The sequence below is a fragment of the Lynx canadensis genome, chromosome F2 (genome assembly GCF_007474595.2).
Source record: "Lynx canadensis isolate LIC74 chromosome F2, mLynCan4.pri.v2, whole genome shotgun sequence".
NCBI lineage: Eukaryota > Metazoa > Chordata > Mammalia > Carnivora > Felidae > Lynx > Lynx canadensis.
In genome coordinates, this window is record NC_044320.2 from 62,090,438 (window position 1) to 62,116,565 (window position 26,128).

Here is a 26,128-nt window from a genome sequence, read left to right on the forward strand (position 1 = left end):
TGGGGGTCGGGAGATGGTAAGGGCAAGGCTCCGTGTCGAGGGCTTTGACCCCAGGGCCATCTGTGCTTATAAATCTCCTGAGTCCTCAGCATTTTCCTGATCACTGTCTTCCTTCTCTTTGGGGGCCTTGAGTACAAAGAGATGCTCCCAGTGCTTCTGACCAGGCATTCTATTTTTCCTGGGCCAGCGCATTGAAAAGTACGACCGCCATCTCCCCTCTGCTTGCTTGTGAAGGAAGAACACGTAGGTCAGGGTTTTTAACTGCTGATAGTCAAGGTCCAGATGGTCTTAGAAGACTTTCTCCCAGGACTTGTGCCCCCTGGCTTTTTACTTAGAGCCTGTAAGAAAAACTAGGCAAATCTTTTCATAGTGGGAATACTACATCAGTGGAGAAGAGAGCTTAACGCTCTTCTCTGGATTGGCATAGAGCCGAGCAGTATGATGAGTTTGCAGGCTTGTGGGTGGAAGCCCTGGAGACAGGTGCAGCGGAGGGGGTTTTCTACCTCTTCCTGCTTTTCCTTATCTGTTCTCATCACAAAGATTGAGCCTCTAGGCTAACACCAGAGGTGGTACAGGAAGACTCAAAGCAGATTAATAGAACCCCCAATGGAGACAGAGCAGGGGGAAATCCCTGTTGGTGACCACATGGAAAGAAAGGGTTTCTTGAGCCATCAAGCCACCTGGCCGGGTCAGGTGTCTTTCCAGGGACCATTGATAAGGACGGGTTGCTTCTTGGTTTGGGATTGCCTGTGCGGGGAAAAGTCACATTTTGTTAAATGTTAAGCTTCTCTTAAGACATAAATGTTAAGATCATCATGAGGCTATGTAGAGATACGCCAGGAATTACTGTAGGCTCCCTCAGCCAAGAGTCAGATTCTTCCACTGCCTCAGGAAAGTTACCTAAGTTCATTCTACTGATGAAATTCCCCTAAAATGGAAATAAACTGTGAGACTACTGTGTCTTCTAGATCCCAAAGATATCATTTATCTTAAGTGCAAAGTGAAATTATTCAAAAATGTGGATTCGCTTGGCAGAAGACTTGCTCTCTTCCTTCTGTGGAAATTAAGGACCCTTGTTAACTTTCATGACTGTCTTTAATTACAATCCAGCGCTGAGCCCTGCACAACAATACTGCCAAACCCAAGTCCTAAAATTCGGATGTCAGCCTGGCATTCTGGGAAGTATTTGGAGGCCACAAACACATGATTTTTATAGTACAATGATAAAAAAGAAAGCGTACTTTAGGCTACACTTAAAACAATAATATTGGAATAAATACTTGAAACTATAAGGGACAGAAAGGGAATTATTGGTCAGCTTTACTTGTTTGTAAATCACTATGTTGTTCTATATGATACAGTCCTTTAATATCCTCCTAGCTTCGTGCTTACTTTCTGGTGGGATCGGGTGGTTGGGAGATTTTCCCCCTGTGTTGCTTGGTTCTGTGCCCAATATTGTTCCCTCTGACTTCAAAATGAATTGAGTGCTAAAATCATCTTTGTGGCAGAAAGAGTAAAGAAAAAAAGGAAAAAAATGCTGTGAGGCTAGAGACTCTAATCTCCTCTTAGAAAAGAGAATTTTGATTTTTGACACTAATCTACACAGTGACTTTTAGAACAATCTAGTTGAAGTTTAATTATGGCTATTGCTGGATTCTAAAGGAGATCATCTTTTAACCTCTTATAAAACAACAAAACTAAATCTAGAAATCATCACCGGAGTTAAATTTTATAGAAACGGTAAATCGGAAAAACAAAGGACAATGGGAATAGTCGCTCAAATCTGTAATACTCCTGTTTTGTTTCGTTTTGTTTTCATTGAAGTTCTAGGTTAGGGTATTTCACTCTAAGCTTGCATACCTTTGGTTGTTGAGATAATATCGGGAAGCATTTGTGACTGAACAGTTGTGGGAGCGTTTGGGGGGGGGTGTTTACCAGCTTTTGAAATGAACATATAGATAAGCTGTCATTAACTGATTTAGGTGCATTGTGGGCAGGCATCAAGACTGAAGGTGGATTGTCACAGTCTCAGTCACCGGGACAGACGGGATTTCTCAGCTATGGCACAAGCTTTGGTACGCCTCAACCTGGACAGGCACCGTACAGTTACCAGATGCAAGGTCTGTATACACACTGACACTAGCCTTTTCATTAATCCTGGAGTCCAGTAGTTACCTTCTAAAGTAGAGCCCTGTGTTCTGTGTAGGTAGTAAATGGTGATAGAAAGTGACTGGGCTTAGAGGCAAGATCCCTGGTTCTGCTTTGGCTCATCACTTACCTATTCTCTGGGCCTAAATTTCCATATTTATAACCTCAAGGGGTCAGACCGAATCGTCTCTGAAGTTCTTTTCAAAAAGCTCTAACATTCCCTGTGACATTGAAGTTTTCCGCCTCTGCCTCTATCAATTTTAAAAAAGGAATGACAGGGGCGCCTGGGTGGCTCGGTTGGTTGAGCGTCCGACTTCAGCTCAGGTCATGATCTCACAGTTTGTGGGTTCGAGCCCCGTGTGCACAGAGCCCGAAGCCTGCTTAGGACTTTGTGTGTGTGTCTCTCTCTCTGCCCCTCCCCTGCTCATGTTCTGTCTCTCTCTGTCTCAAAAATAAATACAAACATTAAAAGAAAAAAATTTTTTTAAATAAAAAAGGAATGACAAACCCAAAGTTATGATGTAAGAGGCTGGAGTGTGATATGTGCTAAAACCTCTGGGGCTTGGCATTACCAGCCAACCTTTTTAAAGGGGCTGTTTTCTTCACTGTCATTATTGTAGCTCTAGAAGTACAGTATGTGATATGTGTTAACTAAATGACCTACCAATGACCAAGAGATTAAATTGACAACCACTCAATGCATCTTCAAGATACTGCTTCCAAAGACCAGTCCCTGGGCTCTAAGTTTGAAACTATAGACCAAACATACCGCAAATGCAGGACAGATCAAAGAATAGCTGAAAATTTAATGCTGTCAATACTGTTTTCAGGAACACACAGGCGTAAATGTAACTGGCAGATTATTGTCATGCAAATGTGTCTGTAAAATAATGGAAGTTCTTATAATCTAAATATTCTCCTAATATCTTTTCACTACAAATCAGTTTAATCCCATTCAGCCTCTTAATAATGGTGCCAAGCCACAATTCAGTTAAATCCCTTATCACTACTTTTTGATTGAAGGCATTCTTTTTGTAGTTTTTATCTCTTTTATATCTTTTATTCTTCATTACGTTAAAATAGTTGTTTATTGCAAATAAATTAGAAAACAAGAAAAATAATGTTTCATATTTACTATTATGACTTTAATATTCTTCCAGATATGTAGTATTGGACCATATTGTATAATAGAATATTACAACCTGTTTCTTTTCAGTAACAATATATTGTAAACATATTTTCACATCAATAAACTCGATTCTATAGCATCATTTTAATTGCATAGTTTCATATATATATATTTTATTTAATAATTCCCATTTCATTAGAAGTCCAGAGCAATGCCATGAATATTTTATGTGCATTTTTAATTATTTCCTTTGAATAAATTTAAGCCTGAATTGCTAAGTAAATTTTTAGACTCTTTTACAGATTTGTTATATATTTACACAAGGGCTGTGTATTAGCATGTACACATTGGGTAATATCTTTCTTTTTTTAATTTTTCTTTTTAATGTTTATTTGTTATTGAGAGAGAGAGACAGAGTGCGAGCAGGGGAGGGGCAGAGAGAGAGGGAGACACAGAATCCAAAGCAGGTTCCAGGCTCTGAGCTGTCAGCACAGAGCCCGACGGCGGGGCTCGAACTCATGAACCGGGAGATCTGGACCTGAGGCGAAGTCGGTCACCCAACCGACTGAGCCACTCAGGTGCCTCTGGGTACTATCTTTGTAAAAATTGTCATTTTAGTAGGTACAAGATTTTATTACTATCATATATATTTTTTAATTGAGAAGATGATCATTTTTTCTTCCATGGCAGTGTTTTTCTTTGTCTTATTATTTCTTTTATTAAGATTTGTAAACTTTTATAATATTTCATAGGTAAACGTCCAGCTTCTCATTTTTTAAACTAAAATGTAATGGGACCAGATCTATTAATCTTTTCATACTTGTTTTTGCCTTTGGTATAAAAATACCTGAATTATAAAATTCTGATATATTTGGGGGCGCCTGGGGTGGCGCAGTCGGTTAAGCGTCCGACTTCAGCCAGGTCACGATCTCACGGTCTGTGAGTTCGAGCCCCGCGTCGGGCTCTGGGCTGATGGCTCGGAGCCTGGAGCCTGTTTCCGATTCTGTGTCTCCCTCTCTCTCTGCCCCTCCCCCGTTCATGCTCTGTCTCTGTCCCAAAAATAAATAAAAACGTTGAAAAAAAAATTAAAAAAAAAAAATTCTGATATATTTGGTAGCTAGAAAATAAAAGTTGGCTTACCCCAGATAATATGTGTTGTTAGATGGATGTTACTTATATGCTAGATTCCAGAACTTTAACGCTCCTCAAAGGAAGAATTATGTTCCTGCATGTGCTGATTATTTGAGTAAAGGGATAAAAAGAAAAAAAGAGTTGAAGAGATCGTGTTAATGAATTCAGTAGTCCTAGACTGTAGTAATGAGATGAACCATAACGCAGACAAGGCCTGTTTGCTTCTGGAGCTTGCGTTTGTCAAGAACAGAGTCTTCTGAGAACTATGGGAGAAAAAGATAAGGCACCGCAGCCTCTTCTCCATAGAGAAGCAGGTCCTAAAGGTCGGAAGGAGGCATGTGAGGTTTCTCGCGAGAGGAGAGCTTCCTCAGTGCGTGTGGTTCCTGGGCCCAAGCCCGTCTGCAGCCTCTTGGTTACCCATCCACAATGAGCTGAGCAGAGAAGTTTTAAGTGTTTAGAAACTTGTATCGGTCCATAGTAAATCTCAGGTTGGTTAAATCAGGTAATAATTCTAAGAAATGGGGCTTACACCCTCTCTCGTTTCTTTTTTCATTTCATTCCTTTGGTAATACCTTATTGTATTTTGCTAAATTATCAGTCCTGGAAGGATTAGGGGGAAAAACTAGTCTTGCAATTTCGGAGAGTTTGAGAGATAACATCCTTGAAAGTTATCTTTATTCTTTCTCTAAGATCAAAAGCTTATAAGGCCGAATGAGTTCCTAAGAGGACTAACCGACTGTCAGAGTATAAACATAGTGTGAGAATAGAGAGAACGTGGAAATGAAGGAGGAGGAAAGAAAGTTAGTTTGGAGAAGGAAAACTCTTGATTTTAAAAAAGAAATAAAGAGGAGAGCCCAGGTGCCTCAGTCCGTTAAGCTTCTGACTCTTGGTTTCAGCTCAGGTCATGGTCTCACAGTTCGTGAGTTCGAAATGCACTAACAGCACAGGGCCTGCTTGGGATTTTCTCTCTTCCTCCCTCTCTGCCCCTCCTTCGCTCCCTCTCTCCTTCCCTCTCTCAAAAAAAGAAAGACACGTGCAGTACCAAATATAGCATTGCCTCTCTACCCATATTTTCCATTGCATCTGGGCATATTGGATATTGCATTAAAACTTCTTTGTGTTTTTGTGCAGCCTTTGGTGGGCTGGCCTTTCCAGGGGGATTTCAGAACCCATTTTCCATGAATGAGATATTATTTTATATGGGTATTTCTATAATGGCCCTTGACTCAATTTTAGATGATTAGATATAATATGACTTCCACATATCAAGCCAGATAATTATATGCTATTAACTTGAAACATGCTAGTGTGGCGATGGTAATGATATATAATATGCTATAAACCTCTTATGGCCAGATTTGGATAAATACTGAAATTCTGATTAATATGTGTTTTTATAAGTATCAAGTGTATTATGAAAAATGCTTCACTATTATTAAATGATATTGTGTATCCAGTTGCAGGAATCTATTAGTCTTTGAGTGTTTTTTCAGTACATCTTTTTTTAATATAAAAATTGTTATAATGTCTTAAATTATTTTCAACATTATCCCAATTATTTGATCCTTAATGAATAACAGCGATTTCTGCTTAGATCAGTCTTAGAGCTATTAAACATTTTTAGAATCCTAGGTGAAACTATATGTATTTTAGTGGTTTGGGAGTGTTTTACCTAGCTTTTTTCCCACGATCTTTTCACCTTTAAAATATAAGGTGTGATCATCAGTTATTCAGAGATTTAGCTACTAGGATTTCATGATATTAAAATTTCACAATTCTAGAAGACATGTTCTAGTAACTCAAATGACTCATAAACTGAAACGTCTTGTGCTTACTGTGTTATGCTGATTCATTGAAAGAAACTTTATGGCGATCACCTCTTGGACAGATGTGCCTCCATCAGGCATAGAAGGGCTAGACTAAAGGCACGGTGACACCTTGCCGTCTGGTTAATGGAGTAGGTTCTAGGGGCACCTGGGTAGCTCAGTCCGTTGAGCTGAATTCACCTCAGGTCATGATCTCATGGTTCATGAGTTCGAGCCCCACATCCGGCGCTGCGCTGACAGCGTGGAGCCTGCTTGGGATTTCTTTCTCTCTCTCCCCCTCCCCCACTGGCTCTTTCTCTCCCTCTCTCACAATAATCAAACTTAAAAAACATTGTGTAGGTTTTAGAGTCAGGTTGCCTGTTGAATAGCCCTGCCATTGCTCCACAGGGCTTGACCTCTCCACATCTGTCCTTCCTCTTCTCTCGGGTGGCGATAATATTATATACTCTAGTAGTGGTGGAGTGAGATTTAATTGGGATTATCCAGGTAAATCACTCTGACCAACATGTATGTAGCCCATGGTAAGAACTGAAATGGTTGTTTTCATTGTTACTGCTCTCATTGTGGTGGTGATGTGGTTCCTATTTATTACTTACTAGTGGTGTTATTATTTAAAAAAAAAATTAATGTTTATTTTAGAGAGAGAGTGCAGGGGAAGGGCAGAATCCGAAGCAGGCTCCAGGCTGCTGCCAGCAGAGAGCCCAACGTGGGGCCCGAACTCACAAACTGCGAGATCATGACCTGAGCTGAAGTCGGACGCTTAACCAGCTGGGCCACCCAGGCACCCCAGTAATGTTGTTATTACTGTCCAGCTTTCTCAAATACTTAAATGCTCACTCCCATTCACAGGAGAAAAAAAATATATCTGTGCAGGCATATATATAAATTTAGTATGTACATAATATACTAAAAGTATGTATATATGCTTATATAAGCATACATATATGTGTGTGTATATGTGTATATATTATAAAACCAGCAAAGAGAACTCAACCCAATAACCATATAAGCATAGCAAAAAAAAAAAAAAAAAAAAAAAAATCCAGATCTAGCTAATGTCCTGGCAAAAAGGAAAATCACTATCAACACAGATCAGGCTGTTTGTACATGACCCAGAAATTGGTGGAGAGACCAGAAGAAACAGCCAGGGACCTGAAGAAGAAAATCAGAAGAGAGAAACGGCTGTGCTGCTGACGTGGGTGGCAGACGTCGGAGAAGAGAAGCAGTGAGTGCACAGAAGGGCTGCTGTGAAAGACAGGAGGAACTTAGTTCTGCAGTGGTGGGAAAGAAGGAGGCATCATCCGAGCGCTCGTGCCTCTGTAATCCCTCAGTCATAGCTCTACTTTGAGCAAGAACTGGTAGAAAAATAAACGGCAAATTGTGTAGTTCAGAAATCAAAATGAGGAAAGAAGATAGGAACGTGACATTCTGCTACACAGGGATGGAATACTCTAGTACCCGTGCAGCAAAACGGTTAATGTTCACGCTGCAGGGATTAGTGCTGAGGGCTATTGTCTCCATCCATGCGAGGACCCTGAATGATGACTTTAAGGGATAAACCTGAAAACGCCAAAGGATGTGTCAAAATGGAGAATGATTTTTAGAACAGTCGGACCCTGTTATGTTGTACTGCACTTAAATCATAGTACCAATAGGGAAGCCTCTCAGAGGATGCTGCAACAGTATAAAATATAGTTGCCTATAGTGTATATATTCTCGAGGACAGATTTGCTCTTTAGATAATTGAGACCTTGTGTCACACAAATTCATATATAAGTGTATACCAGCTCTAGGAGAAAGCTTTTTAGAAAGTGCACTTCTGAGTGCAGTTTGTACTTGAACACTTCTATGACACTTGAGGAACAGAATTAGTTGGTAATTTGTGGGTATTTGCCACTTCCAAGCCTTGGGAAGTATGCCATACATGCTGCCCGTGTTTGGTCCAGGGGATCCTTCTGGATCCTTCCAGCTCCAGTGTTCAGCACTTCTGTCGTGGTAGGCTTCTGTGGATCCTGCATGTGCCTCATTTTAAGACAAACAAGGGCTGAATTTTTGTTTTCTCTTCGTTTAAACTTTTTTTTTTTTTTTTTTTTTTTACTGCTTATTTTTGAGAGAGAGAGAGAGACAGAGCATGAATGGGGGAGGGTCAGAGAGAGGGAGACACAGAATCTGAAACAGGCTCCAGGCTCTGAGCTGTCAGCACAGAGCCCGACGCGGGGCTCGAACTCACGGACCGTGAGATCGTGACCTGAGCCGAAGTCGGCCGCTTAACCGACTGAGCCACCCAGGCTCCCCTGAATTTTTGTTTTCTATGCACTGATACTAATAGCCCATGAAGTAAAACCTCATGGATTGGGAAGTCTGATTGCTTTCCCTTTTGCTGTAAGGTCGCTAGAAAATTCTGTTTCTGCTTTAGTGATCTCTTTTTGTACATCCAGTGAAAGTTTGGAAACAAGTTTAAGAGAGGACAAGAAAATGTTTCTGTTCATAGACCACTGTAGGGTTCACCCTGAAGAGGTAGAATCCTTGCTTTTAGCGTTGATACTTCCCTGCTCCCAGGGTTAGCCTTCGTGTTTCTGGAAGACGTTTTGGAAGGGTGTGAGGAGGTTTCCCTTCACAGGCCATTGACAAACTTTATGCAAATGGGTTAGCCGAATGGATGAATATGTATGGGAAACGGGTCCCTGGCGACCCTGGGTCAGTTGTGCAAGTGGCGTAGACAGTGTTTTCAGTGCTGCTGGCCAAAGGGCCCCGACAGCCATAGTGAGGCGTGGGTGTTGTGTGTGCGTGTGTGTATGCATATGAGTATGCATATGCGTGTGTGAGTGTGTGTCCGTGTAAAAATCCTCTTAGAAGAAACTGCTTCAGCCTTTTATTTACTGACCAATTTCACAGAATATCTGCCCAGTTTGTCACACACTAGTTTTTATTCACTTCTTTAAAAAGTTTTATTATTTCTTTGTTCTGAGAGGGAAAGTATGAGCCGGTGAGGGGCAGGGAGAGAGAATCCGAAGCAGGCTCCGTACCAGCGGCGTGGAGCCCTAAGTGGGGCTGGAACTCACGAACTGGGAGATCATGACCTGAGCCAAAACCAAGAGTCGGACGTTCAACCGACTGAGCCACCCAGGTGCCCCATTGACTGTTTATGTATAGGAAGCAACTGACCTGAAATCAAACTTTTAGTTAGATTTTTTTTAATGCACGTTCCAGAGCTATTGCTGGCACCACCTTTCATTTACCCCCACGTTCCACACAATATAGGCTCATAGTTCCATCTCCCACAGAAAACAAGAAACTGTGTTCGTAATTGTGAGGCTGAGTCACATGAAGAAAATGACATTGTGTTTGGCAATTTATTTAAGGTAAGGACGCGCTAAAGACTTTCATGCACGAAAAAAAATAGATTGGGTTAGAATTAGCTGAGCCTCAGCTTGGAGGAAAACCCAGCATCCCATAATAACTTAGTTCTATTAATTCTAGATGGTTGCAAGTAGTGATCCTCTTTACTCATCTCTTCATCTCTGGTGTCTGGTAATAGGTCTAAAATAGATGAATTTTATTTTAAAGGTAGAGGGGTTGATGCCACCAAGAAGATTGAGATTAAGATTCATCAGGACCCTAGTTCCCTTCATTTGAAGAAGTGAATTTGGAAGTTAGCCTAATAAAAATCTTGGTTGGTCTATGATCATAGTTTGTTCAAAGCAGTCTTCCTTTGTGTTCATACTTCTAGAAGGAGCCGGTTGAGGGCATCCCAGAATGGGAGGTGGGGGCATACAGTGCCTTTCTGAGTGTTTCTGAGTGTTTTACCGCCCCCAAACAGCAATTCAGTGTGGTGCATTCCTTTCGTTCTGCACTGGGGAGGTGTCAGGATCTGCCATAATAGATAGGAGGGGCTACACAGACACACACGGAAACTAGAAGGCTCTGGAAACTTCGCTTTGTTTATTTTCCTTAGGCTTTATTGCTCTCACTTAGAGAGGAAGATAACACACATTCTAACTGCCTCTTTGTATATTATGTTGTTTGTTCTGTTAAAGAGATTGGGGTTCAAACCAATGAGAAGAGACAAAGGAGGGCAGGGGTTGAAGAGTGTATGGCAAGGGGGACCACTGTGCACCTCTCTATGCCTCACTTCTCTGGGGCTCGTGATCCAGTGGAAATGATCTAATAACAACCCAGTCAGCGAAACTGTCCTTATTTCCTTTGTTCTGCCTGTCCATAGCTTCTCACATATACAGCCAAAGTGTTTCCGTGTATGAGGCATTTAGAACCTCAGAATTGCTTAGCAAAATGTTCTCTGAAAGGTTTTTTCATCGTCCGTAGACCTGACATTTTTCACAAGGAAAATTAGCAAACTCCAAGATGCATGACTTTCAGAAAATGAATCTTAAACCTTTTGTTACAATCTGCGTGACAAAGCACTTGAGATTTGTACTTCTTGACATACAGTGACACAATACAGTTCGAACTGAAGAATCGCTCTTGTAGCCTGCAGCGATGTTCAAAATTTCTCCCTGACTTCTTTGCCGGTCTACTCACATTCATATTTTAGTTCATGGCCTTTTTGCGTTCTAGAACTTTTTTTGTGCCGAAGGTGATTTTTTTTTTTTTTAAGTAATATTCCATTTTGTTTCTTTTGGCATCTTGTGTTATTTCAGCTAATGGGTACTGAAAATGGTATCAGATTTTTTTTTGAAATCCAGCTGCAGCAGTAATCAGTGGTCAGCACCAAATGTATTTTCTATAGGAACTGTTAGAGGATATAGAAAGAGATCAAGAAAGGTAAACATAAAGGCTCTGCAAGCTTTATTACCTAAGTGAAAAAAAAACGCTCTTCGGAATATAAAAACTATTACCGGGATAAAAAGGAAAGCTTGGTCACTTAAAATCCTTCTTGTAGGAAAGGGGGGAAACTTTGGTTTTAAATAACCCATCTGGCCTTCAGGGGCTTTTCCCCGGGGAGTTGCACTAACTTCTGCCACATAGATCGTGCCCGATGATGGACATAGCCCATGGCAAAGAGGCCAGGGAAGGAAAGCAAATGGACTTCTGTGAAAATACACGAGGGACAAAGAGCATCCTGCTCGCGGAGTAAGTGCTAGGAAACGCTCTAAAACATGGGGAGTACAGACAGGCCCCAGCAGGTTCCAGCATTCTTGTGTGGGCTGGGATTCTGGTTTTTAATGTGAGTCCTTGTTCTCTGTGAAGTAGACCTTTGACCTACACGTCCCCCTTTTCTTTTTTTTCCTTTTTTTTTTTTTTTTTAAAGCGTTTTGAAGTTAGAGCGGGGCAGTGTTCTCCAGTGAAATCACACAGAAAGCTTCGATTTCATATTTTAAACCGTGGCCTTTATCAATATGAACTCTAGTCTTCTTCATATGCTAAAGTAGTAGGGATTTATTAACGAAGGTTCTGCGAGGTTGGCTTATTTTTCAAATACAGTTGCTTAGCACCTATAGAACTGGGTGGCCCACACAGGGTCTTCTAGCAAGACTGTTTCTTGTTTTTTACGGTTGATGAGACCACTGCCCTTTCTCTGTAGGAATCCCTGACAAGATCAAGAGGAAAGCAAAATCTTTGTGATATACTCTCTATGGGCAACGTTCTATAATTTGCTTTTAAAATGACTTCCTAGCCTAGAAGAGAGCTATACGGAAGAAGCCTTTTAGAAAGGAGGTGGTTTGATTGCACGTTTATTCGTTAAACGTTTCAGGTACCTTTGTCCCAACCGTTGGTATGTCTGTGATGTTTATGTAACCAGAAGTTACGCCCACTTTTCGTAACCTGCGATTCGCTCTCAATGTGTCTCAGTCAGAAAATCTAAAAGGTGGATTTGGCGTGATAGAGTGGAAGACGGTGACCTGAAAGTGGAGACGGTTGGTCATTCCCTTAGAATCCTTGTCCAAGAGAGAAAGCAGCATTCACTCTGCTTGGAAAATGAGGAGGATGTCTGCCTCAGCTACCTTACGAAGCGATGTTGGAAATAACCAGAGATGATGGAGGTGGAAGTGCCAAAATATAAATGGACTATTAAAAAAAAGAATATTATTGCATTCTGAATATGAAATTTCTCATACGCAAGCGAGACTCTTAATTTCGTTAACATACCCACAATATGCCAGTACCTGAGCTCGCAGCAGCCTCTTAGGAGGCCCATATCTGTACTGAAAGGTCAGGGTTTTGTCAGGTTGTCCTGGTAGTATGTATAGGGATGGGATATTCTTCTTCCATCTCTGTGATCCAGTAAGATTTTATGAGGTGTTCCAAATCCATGATGCTGAATCAGTTTAAAATCTTACTTGATGTAAAATTCTGGATTTTCTTTTTGGAGACTGAGAAATATTTTACATCCTTCCAGAAGAGTGCTTATAAGTCCTGCAGTTAATTTTCTTTCATGTAAAGTTGTGACTGTAATCTAGTGTTTAAAGAGAAGTCTTAGGAGCGCCTGGGTGGCTCAGTCGCTTAAGCGTCCAACTTTGGCTCAGGTCATGATCTCACGGTTCGGGAGTTCGAGCCCCGTGTCAGGCTCTGTGCTGACAGCTTGGAGCCTGGAGCCCGCTTCTCTCTTTGTTCCTCCCCCGCTCGCACTGTGTGTCTCTCTCTCTCTGAAAAATAAATGTAGACTAAATAAAGATTAAAAAAAAATTTAAAGATAAATCTTTATACATCATCCAGTTTAAAGAAAAAACAGTAAAGTGTATATTCTCTAGGTAAAACCTGAGAAATAAGCGGAGTTATTATTTTTTTCCTTTCCCTACTCTTTTTCATCACTGGACAAGTGAGGAAGTTGAGAGACTTTTTTTTCAACGTTTTTTGTTTTGTTTTTTTTTTATTTATTTTTGGGACAGAGAGAGACAGAGCATGAACGGGGGAGGGGCAGAGAGAGAGGGAGACACAGAATCGGAAACAGGCTCCAGGCTCTGAGCCATCAGCCCAGAGCCCGACGCGGGGCTCGAACCCACGGACCACGAGATCGTGACCTGGCTGAAGTCGGACGCCCAACCGACTGCGCCACCCAGGCGCCCCAGAGACTTTTTTTTCTTTTGTGATGTCTGTTGGACTTCAAGCTGCCCTTCCAAACTGCCCACAATCGCCACCACCAACAAAAAGAAAAAAAAAAAAAAGACTTATTAAAAGGTTTCCATCTGTTCTTACACCTGATTGTTTAGGTCACTTCTATTATTACTGGACCCTTTGGTCACCACCCTGGACGAAAATTCTCTAGCGCCAGTTCTGTCTCCCACTTGAGCCTGGAGGAAACCCTTCAAAGGCATGAATCAGCCATGGTTTTTCCATCTCCATGTGAGGCAGCAGGATAAACACAACACAGGAATCTGAGGAACGTAGGTCAGGATGAAAACAAGACTAAGGAAGAGGCAAATTATGTGGCTTCAGTTAGTGCACTGGAATGCCCAGAAAGGGAAATCGGTGCAGAGAGGAATAGTCAGGGAAAGCTTGTTGGAAAGCTAAGACTCGAGCCAGGTCTTGAAGGATGGGAAACGGGGACTGGTAGAGGGAAGCATTAAATAAGAGTAGCAGGAATGAGTCTGTTGTGTTTCCAGGATCACAGGGACCCCATCCTGAACTAATATGGCGGACTGTGGATGGGGGAGCTTGGGCAACGGTATGGGCAACAGTATCCTTCCCTTAGCACATCTGTCCCAAACTCCCATCTCCTTTCTGTAGGGCCAGTTACATACACATATGTATCCTTGAGTTTATGACCACTTCCCCCCACCTCCTCCACCCTTTAACATTTCCTGTGTCCCAGTATGCTCCTATTGGAATGTTCAAAATTTAGATTCCTGGGTTTTTTAGTAACAGTTTCCAAACTGTTACTCTTTTCTTAAAGGATCGAGACACTTCTCTCACCTACCTTTAGTCCCTCACCCTGCTTTTCTAAGAAGCGTTCACTCTCTGATCTTCTCCTTTGGGCAATTTGTCCTCACTGCCTGCCAGGAACGCACTGCTTGCTTTTTCTGCACAGTTGTGTTTTCCTTCCCAAACTTACCAGGTGTTTTTGCTTCATTCACTTGAGCAGCTTTGCCTCGTAGAGGTATTCTGGAAGGAAAAATTTTTTTCAGTGTTCTTTTCTTTCCCCTCCCTGACCAAAAAAAAAAAAAAAAAAAAGTATTGCTATGATTTTTTTCACAATAGTAAACTATTTAAATAGAGAAGATTTTTCTCTTAACGACTGGGTAAGAAGGTTCCCCCACCGCCATCCTGCTTGGAGCGTAAATTCCTAACTGTACCAAGAATAATCCTGGGCATTACTGGAGCGTCACTTGCACCCCCTCCCTGCCAACCTCCTTAATTAAGAAATAATGAGTTCTAAGTGGGAATTGCTTCTGCTTTGGGGAATTTTTGTAATACTTATATAAAATATAAAGCATTTTATTACAGAATATTTCTGCTTTCTCCTTTACCTAGAGGTGACTTTTTGTGTAAAGTCATTTGTCTCTAGGCAGGAGAAAACTACTTTATTTTGATAAAGGAATTCTGAATATTAAGCCTGATTCTATGACCTAAGATGAAAGTGAAGACTCCTAAATCAAATAGAAACTCTCTGCAGATTGAACCTAATGGACAAAGGAGGTCTGTTTTTTTGTTTTTGTTTTCGTTTTGTTGGTTGTGTCTTGCCCTCCCTCGCCTCCAGCGTCCGTGTTCAAGCCCGCCATCCGGCAGCCCTCGACACAAATGTGCCTCTCCTGCTGGGCCTGCCCCGGGTAGGAAGGGGGTTTTGCGGCTACACACCAAAACTTTCTTGGGAGCACTGTGGTTGCGATTTTGCCTTTGTGGTGTTCTGAACTGGTGAAATTCATCTGGCGGTGTTGGCACCGATCTGCATCAGATCAGCTATCAAGGTGGGACCCCGTATTCCCTTTACGAGCTTTAGCAGAGCTTAAGGACCCCAAATGCCCCAAACAGTCTCTGCGAAGCTTCCATTCTATAAATGCTCGACGAGCGCGATTACTTTCTTAGTGGAAAAAGAAAGGCTGTCCTGGTTACGTGTTTCTGAGGTAGCTGTGAAAACACCTACTGAATTGGAACAAAACGTAGTGGTCCTAAAAGTCAGGTACTGTAGGCGTTTGATAAACCTGTGGATTTTCAGGGTAAAACCCTCCCCTTTCTCCCTCAAGGAGACAGTAATTTCATGTCCAAAGAGGGGCCTAGATGTGCGCTTTTTTAACAAGCATCTCCTGATGATCGCGTGACAGTTAGTTAGCCATATGTTCAATATGTTGGTTAAAAAAATTCTTTTTAAGATCTTGCCCCCAACACCCCATGCCAGCCCCGATTACTTTGTGCACAGTACATATACCGTAGAGATTAGAAATTTTGACACTGGGGCAAGACAGCCCGGGATTGAACCCCAGCTCTGTCGTGCCCGTTTATGTCTTCTGCAGTTTGTTCATCTGTAAAGTGGGACGTAAGCGTACTCACCTCGTGGGGTGGTGGTGAGGGCCCAGTGAGCTGTAACATGTAGAATGTTGTTTTGGGGGCCCGGCTCAGAGTTACCACTCAGTAAGTTTTAAGTGCTACTATTCTTATTATTTGCTTTTCTTAATCCTATAGAAAACGAGAATGAATTTCAGAACTTCTCACAAAGCGATAGAAAATAGGTAAGAGAGGACAAGAGAGCATTGTGTAGACTCTCAAACCGCACAGAGCTATTTTTGAATTTCAGTTTCACCCCATGAAAGCTGTATTATTTTAACCTAACCCTCTGTGTCCTTATTTGCAAAATGAGAATATTAATACTCCCTATAGGATCAAGGTGTGGTAGGGTGTATATAAAGCAGGTAAAAGATGAACACATTCCCAACACACAGTAAATGCTCAGTGGACGTTGTCTTTAGTGTTACTGTATGGGGTAATACTGGGGATATTTGTATGGGTTGACTACAAGTAATTAATTATATAAGCTCTAAGTTTCTTTTTAGCCTATTTCATAGGGAAAGGACTAATGAGCTTAAACGTAAGTGGTATTTGTTAACTTGTATCAATTTGCTAATTATTAATTAGCTTAAAATACTGATTCATAAGTCATGATACTATAAACGTATTTGTGTACATGTTATATAAAATTATGATTTCTCTAAAAGTATACATTACAGAGAAAGAAAGAAAGCAAAGAAAGCAAGCAAGAAAGACTCCGTAATCTAGCCTTAGGAGGAAAGAGAAGAGGGGAACTCAGGGAAGGTTTTTCTGAAGAAAAGGGTTTCTAGTCGCTGTTGAGTTACGAAGTTGATTAGAAATTAGGACCGAATGGGGAGGAAGTAAGAGGTGCAAAGAATAGCCTTAAGACAACCACATGTCGCTTCATTTGTGTCAAGTCAGGCTGGAATGTGTATCTGGGTGAGTTGGGTTGAGGTTACTGGGAAGAAACCAAAGAAGTCTAAAAGATAATCTGGAGCCAGACCAGGATCTAAGAAATAGGCTCTGGTAAGGAGTTTAAATTGTATCCTGAGGGCAATAGGAAGCCACTAACAGTTACTTTTTTAAACAGGGAGGTGAGAAGATCAGATATGCTCGTTAGAGAAAGTATTCTACCTTTGTGGAAAATGAACTGGAGGGGGCCAAAAGATGGGCAGGAAACCAGTAAAGGAGGCTGTTGCAGAAATCCAGTGTTGGTGGCCTGGACTGAAAGTTAGCAGCTCTCTTTGCCTGAGTCCTCCACGAAGGCAGGTGGGGCAGCCCTATAGATCCGATTCTGGTGGTGAAACGTTCCTATTGCCTGAGCCCGATTCTCTGGTGTGTCCACCTCTCCCTGAAGTAAGTCAGACCCTTTTGGAAGTTGCATTAAGTCTCGGAGGCCACAGGAGTGCCATTAAAGCCTGTTTCAGCATACTAAATGGAATGGAATCTCAGCCTGCAGTCAGCCAGTAAATGAATATAACTTATGTTGAATTCCAGCTAATGTACAGTCTTAGAAGTAGCATTAAGTCTGGAAAGTCACTTGGGTACCATTTCAAGTACTGAACTGTGATTTACTTGGTCATACCTCAGTGGCCAATATGTGCCAATATAGCTTCCATGGCCCTTTCTACTTTGTTCCAGGGAATAACTTATGGAATGAAAACATCCATTTTTAAAATATATTTTCTATATCTTACTCGCTTTCTTGGTGGATAGGGATTATTGAGGTCAGTATTTATTGTTCAAAAATGTGTAGTATAAATGAAAGTAACAAGTCATAACCCCAAGTAATGTTTCCTATTAAATGTATATAATAAAGTCAAAAAACGGTATTGATATTCACACACTTATCCAGAAGAAATTGAAATTTTATTTTACAAGGAGTGTTTTAAACTCTCGTTTTAAGTTTGTATATAATATATAGATATATATATATATATTTTATATATAATATCAATATTAATGAACTGTTGACTGATAAATACCTAAATAGTGAGCCACATGCCCATGTAGCCCAGAGCTTACAAAAACAAAACTGATGTCGTCCTGGGAAGCCCTGTGAGGTCCCAAGTATGTCCTAGTCATCCTTTTATCCCCCTGTAATTATCACCATGAGTCCAGTATTTAATATACGTTTAAACCTTTGTGATTGTCACATGCTAATGAACATTAATATAGAAAGCTTATCTGAGGCCCCGATTTTTGCAGTGGAGTCGGTATTAGGAGTGTGAGAGCTGTCTGCTTCTCCGTGTTAGATGTTATGGGAACTTTGAACAATTGGTATTCCTGAAAGGCACAAATAAAGAAACCTCAAATATGAGTCTGTGTGATACTAAATGTGAAACTATCTTAGGAAATATTTTCCCTTAATAAAAATAACAAAGCCTTGGATCAGGTTTTCAGAGTTCAGAGATGTTTGATAAGTAAGTAGGAAAAGAATTTTAGATATGCAAAGAGATCGAGTCATATTTAGCTAGTTTGGGAAAGTGAAAAGATACATAAATGCAGTGGAGAATTTTAGAAATGTTTACTGAAGTAAACAATAACTGTTCCTAACACTTGTGTGGTGCCGTAGACTGCTCATTGTACTTTCTAATCTGTACTTTCCTCATCTGATCTGTTGAAGAACCTTACAAAGTCTACTTTTCACAGTTAGGGAAATTCTGTCTTAGAGGGGTTAGGCGATTTGTCAAAGTCCAAACCGCTCGTAAGTGATGACGGGAAACCCTGTTTTCTGACTCGCAAGGTAGTACTTGAATGTTGAGTAGCAAATAAATCATTGGCATATCTTCACTACCACATCATACCTGAAGGCGTCTGCGAATACTTAGTTCACACTGAAGACTTTATCCTTGAACTGCCAGCCTGTTTATTGCCTATACCATTCATTTGCCATAAAATTTTCATTTTTTTGAAAAAGGTTTTTCTGTTTACAGAAGCAGCACAGCTTCTGGGTAGAAAATTTTAAAATGTGCACTGGCTTCACGAACATTATGTGGCCAATGGTTACACCCTCCCATGGGTAACAGTTCTGAGATTTTTGTGCTTTTAAAAAATTTTTTATGATTTTAAAAATATTTCACATGAACTTACCAAGCCATTTTTTCGTTTTCGTTTTTCCTTTATCAAAATAATGTGAAAAAATTGTCCATGTAATTCAGCATTATCGTAATACCATTGCAATGTCTTCAGAGGGTTCTGCTTTCTGAATCACACCTGTTAGGGACATAAGAATGCTTTCTAGGTTTTGTTATTGGAAACAACACTGAAGAACATCTTTGCTAACTATCTTTTCGTATAAGTCCACGTATTTTTTTTTTTTATCTTAAAGTGAACGGCAGTACAATTGCTGTTCAAAAGTTACTTAAATGTTGACCAGATAGCCCAGCCAGAAAGGCTGTGCTTATTTGGATTCCCATTTTGCAGCCTATGAATCGCATTTTTTACACATTTTCCAATCCCTGATCTTTTCAAAACTCTTTGCTAATATCACCAAAGATAGTATATTGTTGCTTTGAATAGTTTCACAATAAGATGGTAAATAAAACGAGGGAGGGAACTGAGGTTTGCTTTCGTGTTTGTATCCTGCACGGTGACAACTATTTATTGTTGAGCACATCTACGTAGATGTTCTGCAAACAGAATGTTACCCAGAGAGCACACAGAATACACGAAACATTGATCACCTTCCTCTTTGATTCTTGTCTTTTGAAGGACTTCAAAAGTTGCCATTGTTCTTTTGTGAAGTGAAATAATCAGCTTTTTCGGTGGGCCATTATAATGACAAGAACAAGTCTGAAAGCATTTCAAGTTCTCGAAAGTAGCGTTGTTTTTGAGCTTGCAAGAACTTTCGAGATCATTTCATCAGATCCCATCATTTTACATTATGTATATTTAAAGCTATGAAAAAATCCTGGTGCGTTTTACAAATTGAAATGGAAAGTTCAGTGACTAATATTTTTGCACAAATGTATCATTTTGTCCACAGTTTATATGTTACGTCCTCAGAAATTCAAACCTCTTTACTCTTTAATCCTTTGCAGTACAGTGAAAGTAAAATTGTCAACTATTTCAAGAAACGATTTTGTCATGGCAATGGATTCTGGTTTTAAAGATAAACCAAGTGTGTTTGCAATGAACTTCAACTCTGTTTTATCTAAATAATGATTTCTTATGGGCACATTATTCTGCATAGTTCAGTCACCCGTATTTCTTTTCATTTTGTTTTAGGTAGCAGTTTTACAACATCATCAGGATTATATACAGGAAATAATTCACTCACAAATTCCTCTGGATTTAACAGTTCACAGCAGGTAATTTTAAAAACCAGTTTAACTTCAGAAAAAAATTTTTTAATGCAACAGATGATTTTCTTATATAAAGAAAGATCTGTTTATAGTATACTGTGAGGGCTTACCTGAGCCTTTTAATATATGTATTTTTTTTTTTCTTAAAAAAAAAAAATCTCTTTAGCAGTCCTATATGGTGAGTGTTTGGTTTTCAGATTTGTTTGATTTTACCTAGTACTGCATCATGGAATCGAAGAAATAGGAAGAGTGGACCTGATCTTACATGCAATTTGTTTGCACGTCGGGACATTTGAGTCAATGGGTGCTCGTGTGCTCCTCTGTGAATTCAGAGAAGACCCAGAAACACAATATAGATGCCCTTTGGAAAGTAAGAAATGAGCAATATTCTGACAGGTTATTCTCGTGTGTTTGGTTTGGTAGGACTATCCGACTTATCCCAGTTTCGGCCAGGGTCAGTACGCACAGTATTATAACAGCTCACCGTACCCAGCACATTATATGACGAGCAGCAGCACCAGCCCAACCACGCCGTCCACAAACGCCACTTACCAGCTTCAAGAGCCACCATCTGGCATCACCAGCCAGGCAGTCACGGATCCCGCAGCAGGTAATTACGTGCATTTTATTAGTCCCGCAGGCTCTATTTCTGGTGGTTTAAATGCATTTTTCTATAGTCATATGTGCATGTAGTGGTTTCACAGTTTGGGCAAGTTTGGGCATGGCCTAACTGTAAGTCAAACATCATGATTGTGGCATTAACTTTATTTTTATTTGCTGAAAATTTTTAGTGTAAATTACGGAACTTCAAAAGCACCTGAAATTGAGGTTCCTTTCATTGTCAATATAGTCAGTTTTCAAGATACGTATATAACATCTTAGATAACTATAGATATTTAGATGCAATTATTAACTATAATTACAAACATTTGCCCACATATGGAGTATGAAAATAAGTGATGTTGCCTCAAATTTAATGTTGATTATCATTAAATATTTAATGTTTTTCCAAAATCAAACAACATCACAGTTAATAATTGAAAGCAGTGATTCCCCTGGCCCACCCTTCTCCCCCATCATGGCCTACTTAATTTCATAACTGGGCATGAGCATTTTCATACTTCTGCACCACCCTTGATAGGCCCTCCAGATGAAAATCTCTCCACCTCTGGAAATTTTCCTACTGTGTCTTTGATACTTCTTTCCCTCCATTAGTGTTTTCTGGAACTCTTAATATTGTATATTTAACTTCCTGTATTGGTCTTTACCTGTATTTCTGATATTTTCTCTTGTACTTCTCACCTTTGTCTTATTAAAAATGTAGTGTCGGGGTTCCTGGGTGGCTCAGCTTCTGACTCTTGGTGTTGGCTCAGGTCATGATCTCACAGTTCCTGAGTTCAAGCCCCATGTTGGGCTGTAGACTGACACCTGCACAGCCTGTTTGGGATTCTCTCTGTCCCTCCCCTGCTAGTCTGTCTGTCTGTCTGTCTGTCTCTCTCTCTCTCTCTCTCTCTCTTTTTCAAAACAAATAAGTAAACATCTTTAAAATTTTATTTTTTTCAACGTTTTTATTTATTTTTGGGACAGAGAGAGACAGAGCATGAACGGGGGAGGGGCAGAGAGAGAGGGAGACACAGAATCGAAACAGGCTCCAGGCTCCGAGCCATCCGCCCAGAGCCTGACGCGGGGCTCGAACTCACGGACCACGAGATCGTGACCTGGCTGAAGTCGGACGCTTAACCGACTGCGCCACCCAGGCGCCCCAAAACATCTTTAAAAAATGTAGTCTCTTTTCATGGATTATGAGGTGAGCTATGATCCTCAGTCACAGACTTTTCTCCCTTTTGCCTTTTATTCTTAGAGCCAAAGCCCACTCTTTGCTAACCTTTACTATAGGTTTATCTTCCCAATATTAGCAGATGCCCCCCCCACTAAAAAAAAAAAAAAAAAAAAAAAAACTTCAGGTTTTTAGTATTCCACCTTCTTCTTAAATGTAGGTGAGCACTGTTTTGTTTTCGATTAGGAAGTTACAGCATTCCTAAACTTGTACCCTCACTAACTATGAACACTATTTCTGCTGCACAGCTCAACTCCAAATATTTTTTATCTCCGATTATCATATTCCATTTTCCTTCACTTTTTTAAAACTAGCTTGCTATATTCTTCCCGCAATTCACACGTCTAAATACAGTATTCACAGAACCTAGAATACAGGGCTTTTCATTAGATGTAACATCTATACGATCGCTCTCAAAATAAACTGTCATGGAAGGTATTGGATTTATTATGGAAGCTGTTGTAGAATTTTCCTCTCTTCCCTCTGTTAATTTCATAGAGGCGTCACGAGGAAAGATAATGGCTTGTCCCAATTTCAGAGAGATCTCCTGTTTTCCTATGAACCATCTGGGTCATGCAAACTTCGTGAGGACTAAAAGGAGCTTTGAAATCGGATAGCTATGTGAACAAGTAGAGAAACGCTTTAGGATCTGTGGAAGAATAGAATGAGAAGACGGAGTGATCTTAATTAATTCATAACATTTTGACAGTGAAGACAGCGTAAAACAAAGTGAAGACTTAACTGTGTTTTTTAAATTACGGGTGACGGGCACTTGCTAAAAAATACCAATATAATTGTACAGAAAAGTTGGTCTCTGGACCGTGCGGTTATTTTAAGTGAATTTTATTTGGAAAAGGGATGCCATGTGCAAGACTGGGGAGATCACATAGGAAACAACACAAACTTACGATTTTTTTAAGCGTACAGACGATTTTAAGGTTAAATGATCTATTTTAGATTGTATTTGAATAAATGTTTAGTGTGTCAGGTACTCATTTCAATATTCAGTATCTTTCTGGTTACAGAATAGAAACCGATTGGACTGGGGAGAAAATAATATTTTTCCGATCTCTTGGATTCACCACTTCCCACTAAAAGACAAGTGTACAGGTTAGCCTTTCTTGTGTAGTTAGAAATGGAAAGTTCAGTGAGTTTCCACATTAAAAAGAAATGTGGATTACTTGAGAAATTTAAGGAAGATTTAGTCTGGTGTTGGTTGGTTTGTTTACATTTGCAGTATGACTGTGGACTCAGCTGGTTTTTTGGTGTTCATTTTCCTATTAGTCGTATATAAGATTATAGACTTGTCTGTGATGAAATGGAAGTTTTGAATGAGAAAAGTACATAAATTCATTAAAGAATTGGAAGGAATGATTGGTTACATATAATCTAATGTTTTTGTTTTGCAATCGAAATTAAAGAATAGGAAAAATAGTGTCTATTCTGTTGAAATAATTTCAGGTTCTTTTAGTTTTAGTAGTCTTTTAGGTTTAAAATTCACATTTTCTACACTGGACTCTAAGTTAGACTCTAGTTATTATCTGATCTAATGTAGAATAATTCAGTTTCCTGGAATTCTAAAGTACAGAATGAATATACGGTATATGCAGCTCTTCTCCCATACTTTGTACTATCTGTTCTTGTATTGTTCGTGAAATTGTGATGTCATTATAAACATATAAAGATAATCTTGCAAGGATTTTTCAGGCCATACATGTAAGGACTCATTATTTGGTATTATATTTTAAGAGAGTGCAAGCTGGGAAGGGGCAGAAAGAGAGGGAGGGAGAAACCCAAGCAGGCTCCGAGCTGTCAGTGCAGAGCTCGACGCAGGGCTCGAACTCACAAACCATGAGATCACAACCTGAGCCAAAGCTAAGAGTTGGGTGCTTACCGCCTGAGCCACCAAGGCATCCTGGTGTTATGTATTTTTTAAGTTATAAAGAATAGCTCTCTTTTAAGTTCATGGTATTATGCACTATTATCTATACACATGTCACTCCTCATGAATCTTAAGTTCAAAAATTATTTTAATGTGTTTACAATTAAATATTGAAAGCTATATTATCCTTTGGATAGATCTATATAATACATTTAAAAAATGTAACTTGAACATGAAAGTTTTATCTCAAAATTTGCAATCATTTGTAATTCATTTCAAAAACTAAAAGCAGTGCCTTTGTATTCGTGTTTCTTTTTATTGAGATAAAATTGATTTTTAACATTATATTAGTTTCAGGTGCACAAAATGATGAGCTGTTTGTGTGTATTGTGAAATGATCACCACGGTGAAGTCTAGTTAACATCTACCAGCATACGTGGTTGCAGATTTTTTGCTCTCGTAATGAGAACTTTTAAGATTTGCGTTTAGCAATTTTTAAATCCTTTGCATTCATTTTTAGAAACGAGTTTGTTAGTCATGTTTTGACTATCTTAATAAAATAAAAGTTACATCATCTGGAAATAGAGAAGTATTAATCCACTTTGGGAACTACACTGAGGTTTATCGGGTCATTTAGAAAAATCGTAATTTACTTGTCTCAAAAAATCATACCTACTCTTCAACTAGTAACGCTAGCCTCTCTGCCCAACTGAAAGCCATCTTGATTGCTTCTCATTTTGGCAATTATAGATAACGCCACTATAAATATTTGTGCTCGGACTTTTTGTATAGACATAAGTTTTCAACTCACTTCGGTAAATACCTAGCAGTGTGACCACCGAATTATAAGAGTACCTTTAGTTTTATAAGGAACTGCCAACTTGTCTCCCAAAGTGCTGTATCATTCTGTGATCCAACAAGCAATGAATGAGAGTCCTGTTTCTCCACACCCTCGTCAGCATTGGTAGTGTCAGTGTTTCAGACTTTGGTCATTCTAATAGGTGTGTAGCAGTGTGTAGTTGCTTTAATTTGCATTTCCCTGATGAAATACGATGTTGAGTATGTTTTCGTATCCTCATTTGCTCTGTATGTCTTCTTTGGTAAGGTGCCTGTTCAGATCTTTTGCCCACCTTTTAATCAGGTTGTTTTCTTATTGAGTTTTCAGAGTTCTTCTATACTTAGAAGTCCTTTATCAGATAAGGTTTGCAAGTGCTTTCGCCCAGTCTGCGGCTTGTCTTTTTTGTCTCTTAATAGTGTCTTTCAAAGACACGTCAAAAGATGTCTTTTGATTGGGATGAAGTCCATCTGAGCAGTTTTTCTTCCATGGAACGTGCTTTCAGTTTTGTATCTAAAAACTCATTGTCAAGCCCAAGGTCACCTAGGTTTTCTCCCATGTAGTGACCTAGAAGTTTCACAGTTTTGCTATTTAGATTTAGGTCTCTGACCCATGTTGAACTAATTTTTGTGATAAGTAGAAGTCAGTGTCTAGGTTCCTTTTTTTTTTTTTTTTTTTTTTTTTTTTGGCATGTGGATGGCCCTGTTTTTGCACTGTTTGTCGAAAAACCTATCTTTTGCCACGTTGAATTACCTTTACTGCTTTGTCAAAGATCAGTTGACTGTGTTTGTGTGGGTCTATTTCTGGGCTTTCTGTTGTCTTTCATTGATCTGTTTGTCTTTTCTTTTTCCAATGTCACATCATCTTGATTATTATAACTTTGTAGAATAAGTCTTTAAGTTAGGTATCACTCCTCTGTGTTCTTCAATATCGTGTTGACTGTTCTGGGCCTTTTGCCTTTCCACATAAACTTTAGAGTGAGCTTGTCTGTATCCACCAAGTAACCTCGTCAGATTTTGTTTAGAATGGCATTGAATCTAAAGATCAAGGTGGGAAAAACTGAAAGTATTGACTCTTGACAATATTGAATCTTCCTGTCCATGTACTTGGAATATCTCTCCATCAGTTTACCTTTTTAGTTTTTTTCATCAGAGTTATGTAGTTTTCCTCATATATATCTTATACATGTTTCTTAGATTTATATTTTTTTGGTACTAATTAAATCACATTTTTAATTCAAATTCCAATTTCTCATTGCTGGTATCTAGGAAAGCAATTCATGTTTGTATGTGATCCTTGGATCTTAAAACTTCACTATAATCATTTATTAGTTATAGGAGTTTTTCTGTTGATTCTTTGGTATTTTTGAAGAAAATTTTTTAATGTTTATTTTTAAGAGAGAGTGTGAGAGTGGGGGAGGGGCAGAGAGAGAGAGAGCCGGGGGGTGGGGTGGGGACACAGAATCTGAAGCAGGCTCCAGGCTCTGAGCTGTCAGCACAGAGTCCAACATGAGGCTCAAACCCATGAACTATGAGATCATGACCTGAGCTGAAGTTGGACACTTAACTGACTGAGCCACCCAGGCACCACATTCGTTGGTATTTTTTTATACA

At 39.7% G+C, this 26,128-nt stretch overlaps 1 protein-coding gene across 6 annotated transcripts in view; it reads left to right on the top strand.

The window, feature by feature from the left end:
• Positions 1-26,128, top strand: part of EYA1 (EYA transcriptional coactivator and phosphatase 1) — a 170,542-nt gene that overhangs the window by 41,728 nt on the left and 102,686 nt on the right. For 4 of the 6 annotated variants that reach the window (XM_030304380.1, XM_030304383.1, XM_030304377.1 and 1 more), the window contains 3 exons: positions 1,983-2,120; positions 19,885-19,967; positions 20,385-20,571. In XM_030304380.1, coding sequence (XP_030160240.1) covers positions 1,983-2,120; positions 19,885-19,967; positions 20,385-20,571 — 408 coding nt within the window. The remainder of the gene's footprint in view (positions 1-1,982; positions 2,121-19,884; positions 19,968-20,384; positions 20,572-26,128) is intronic. The other 2 variants (XM_030304378.1, XM_030304379.1) reach the window with 1 other exon arrangement.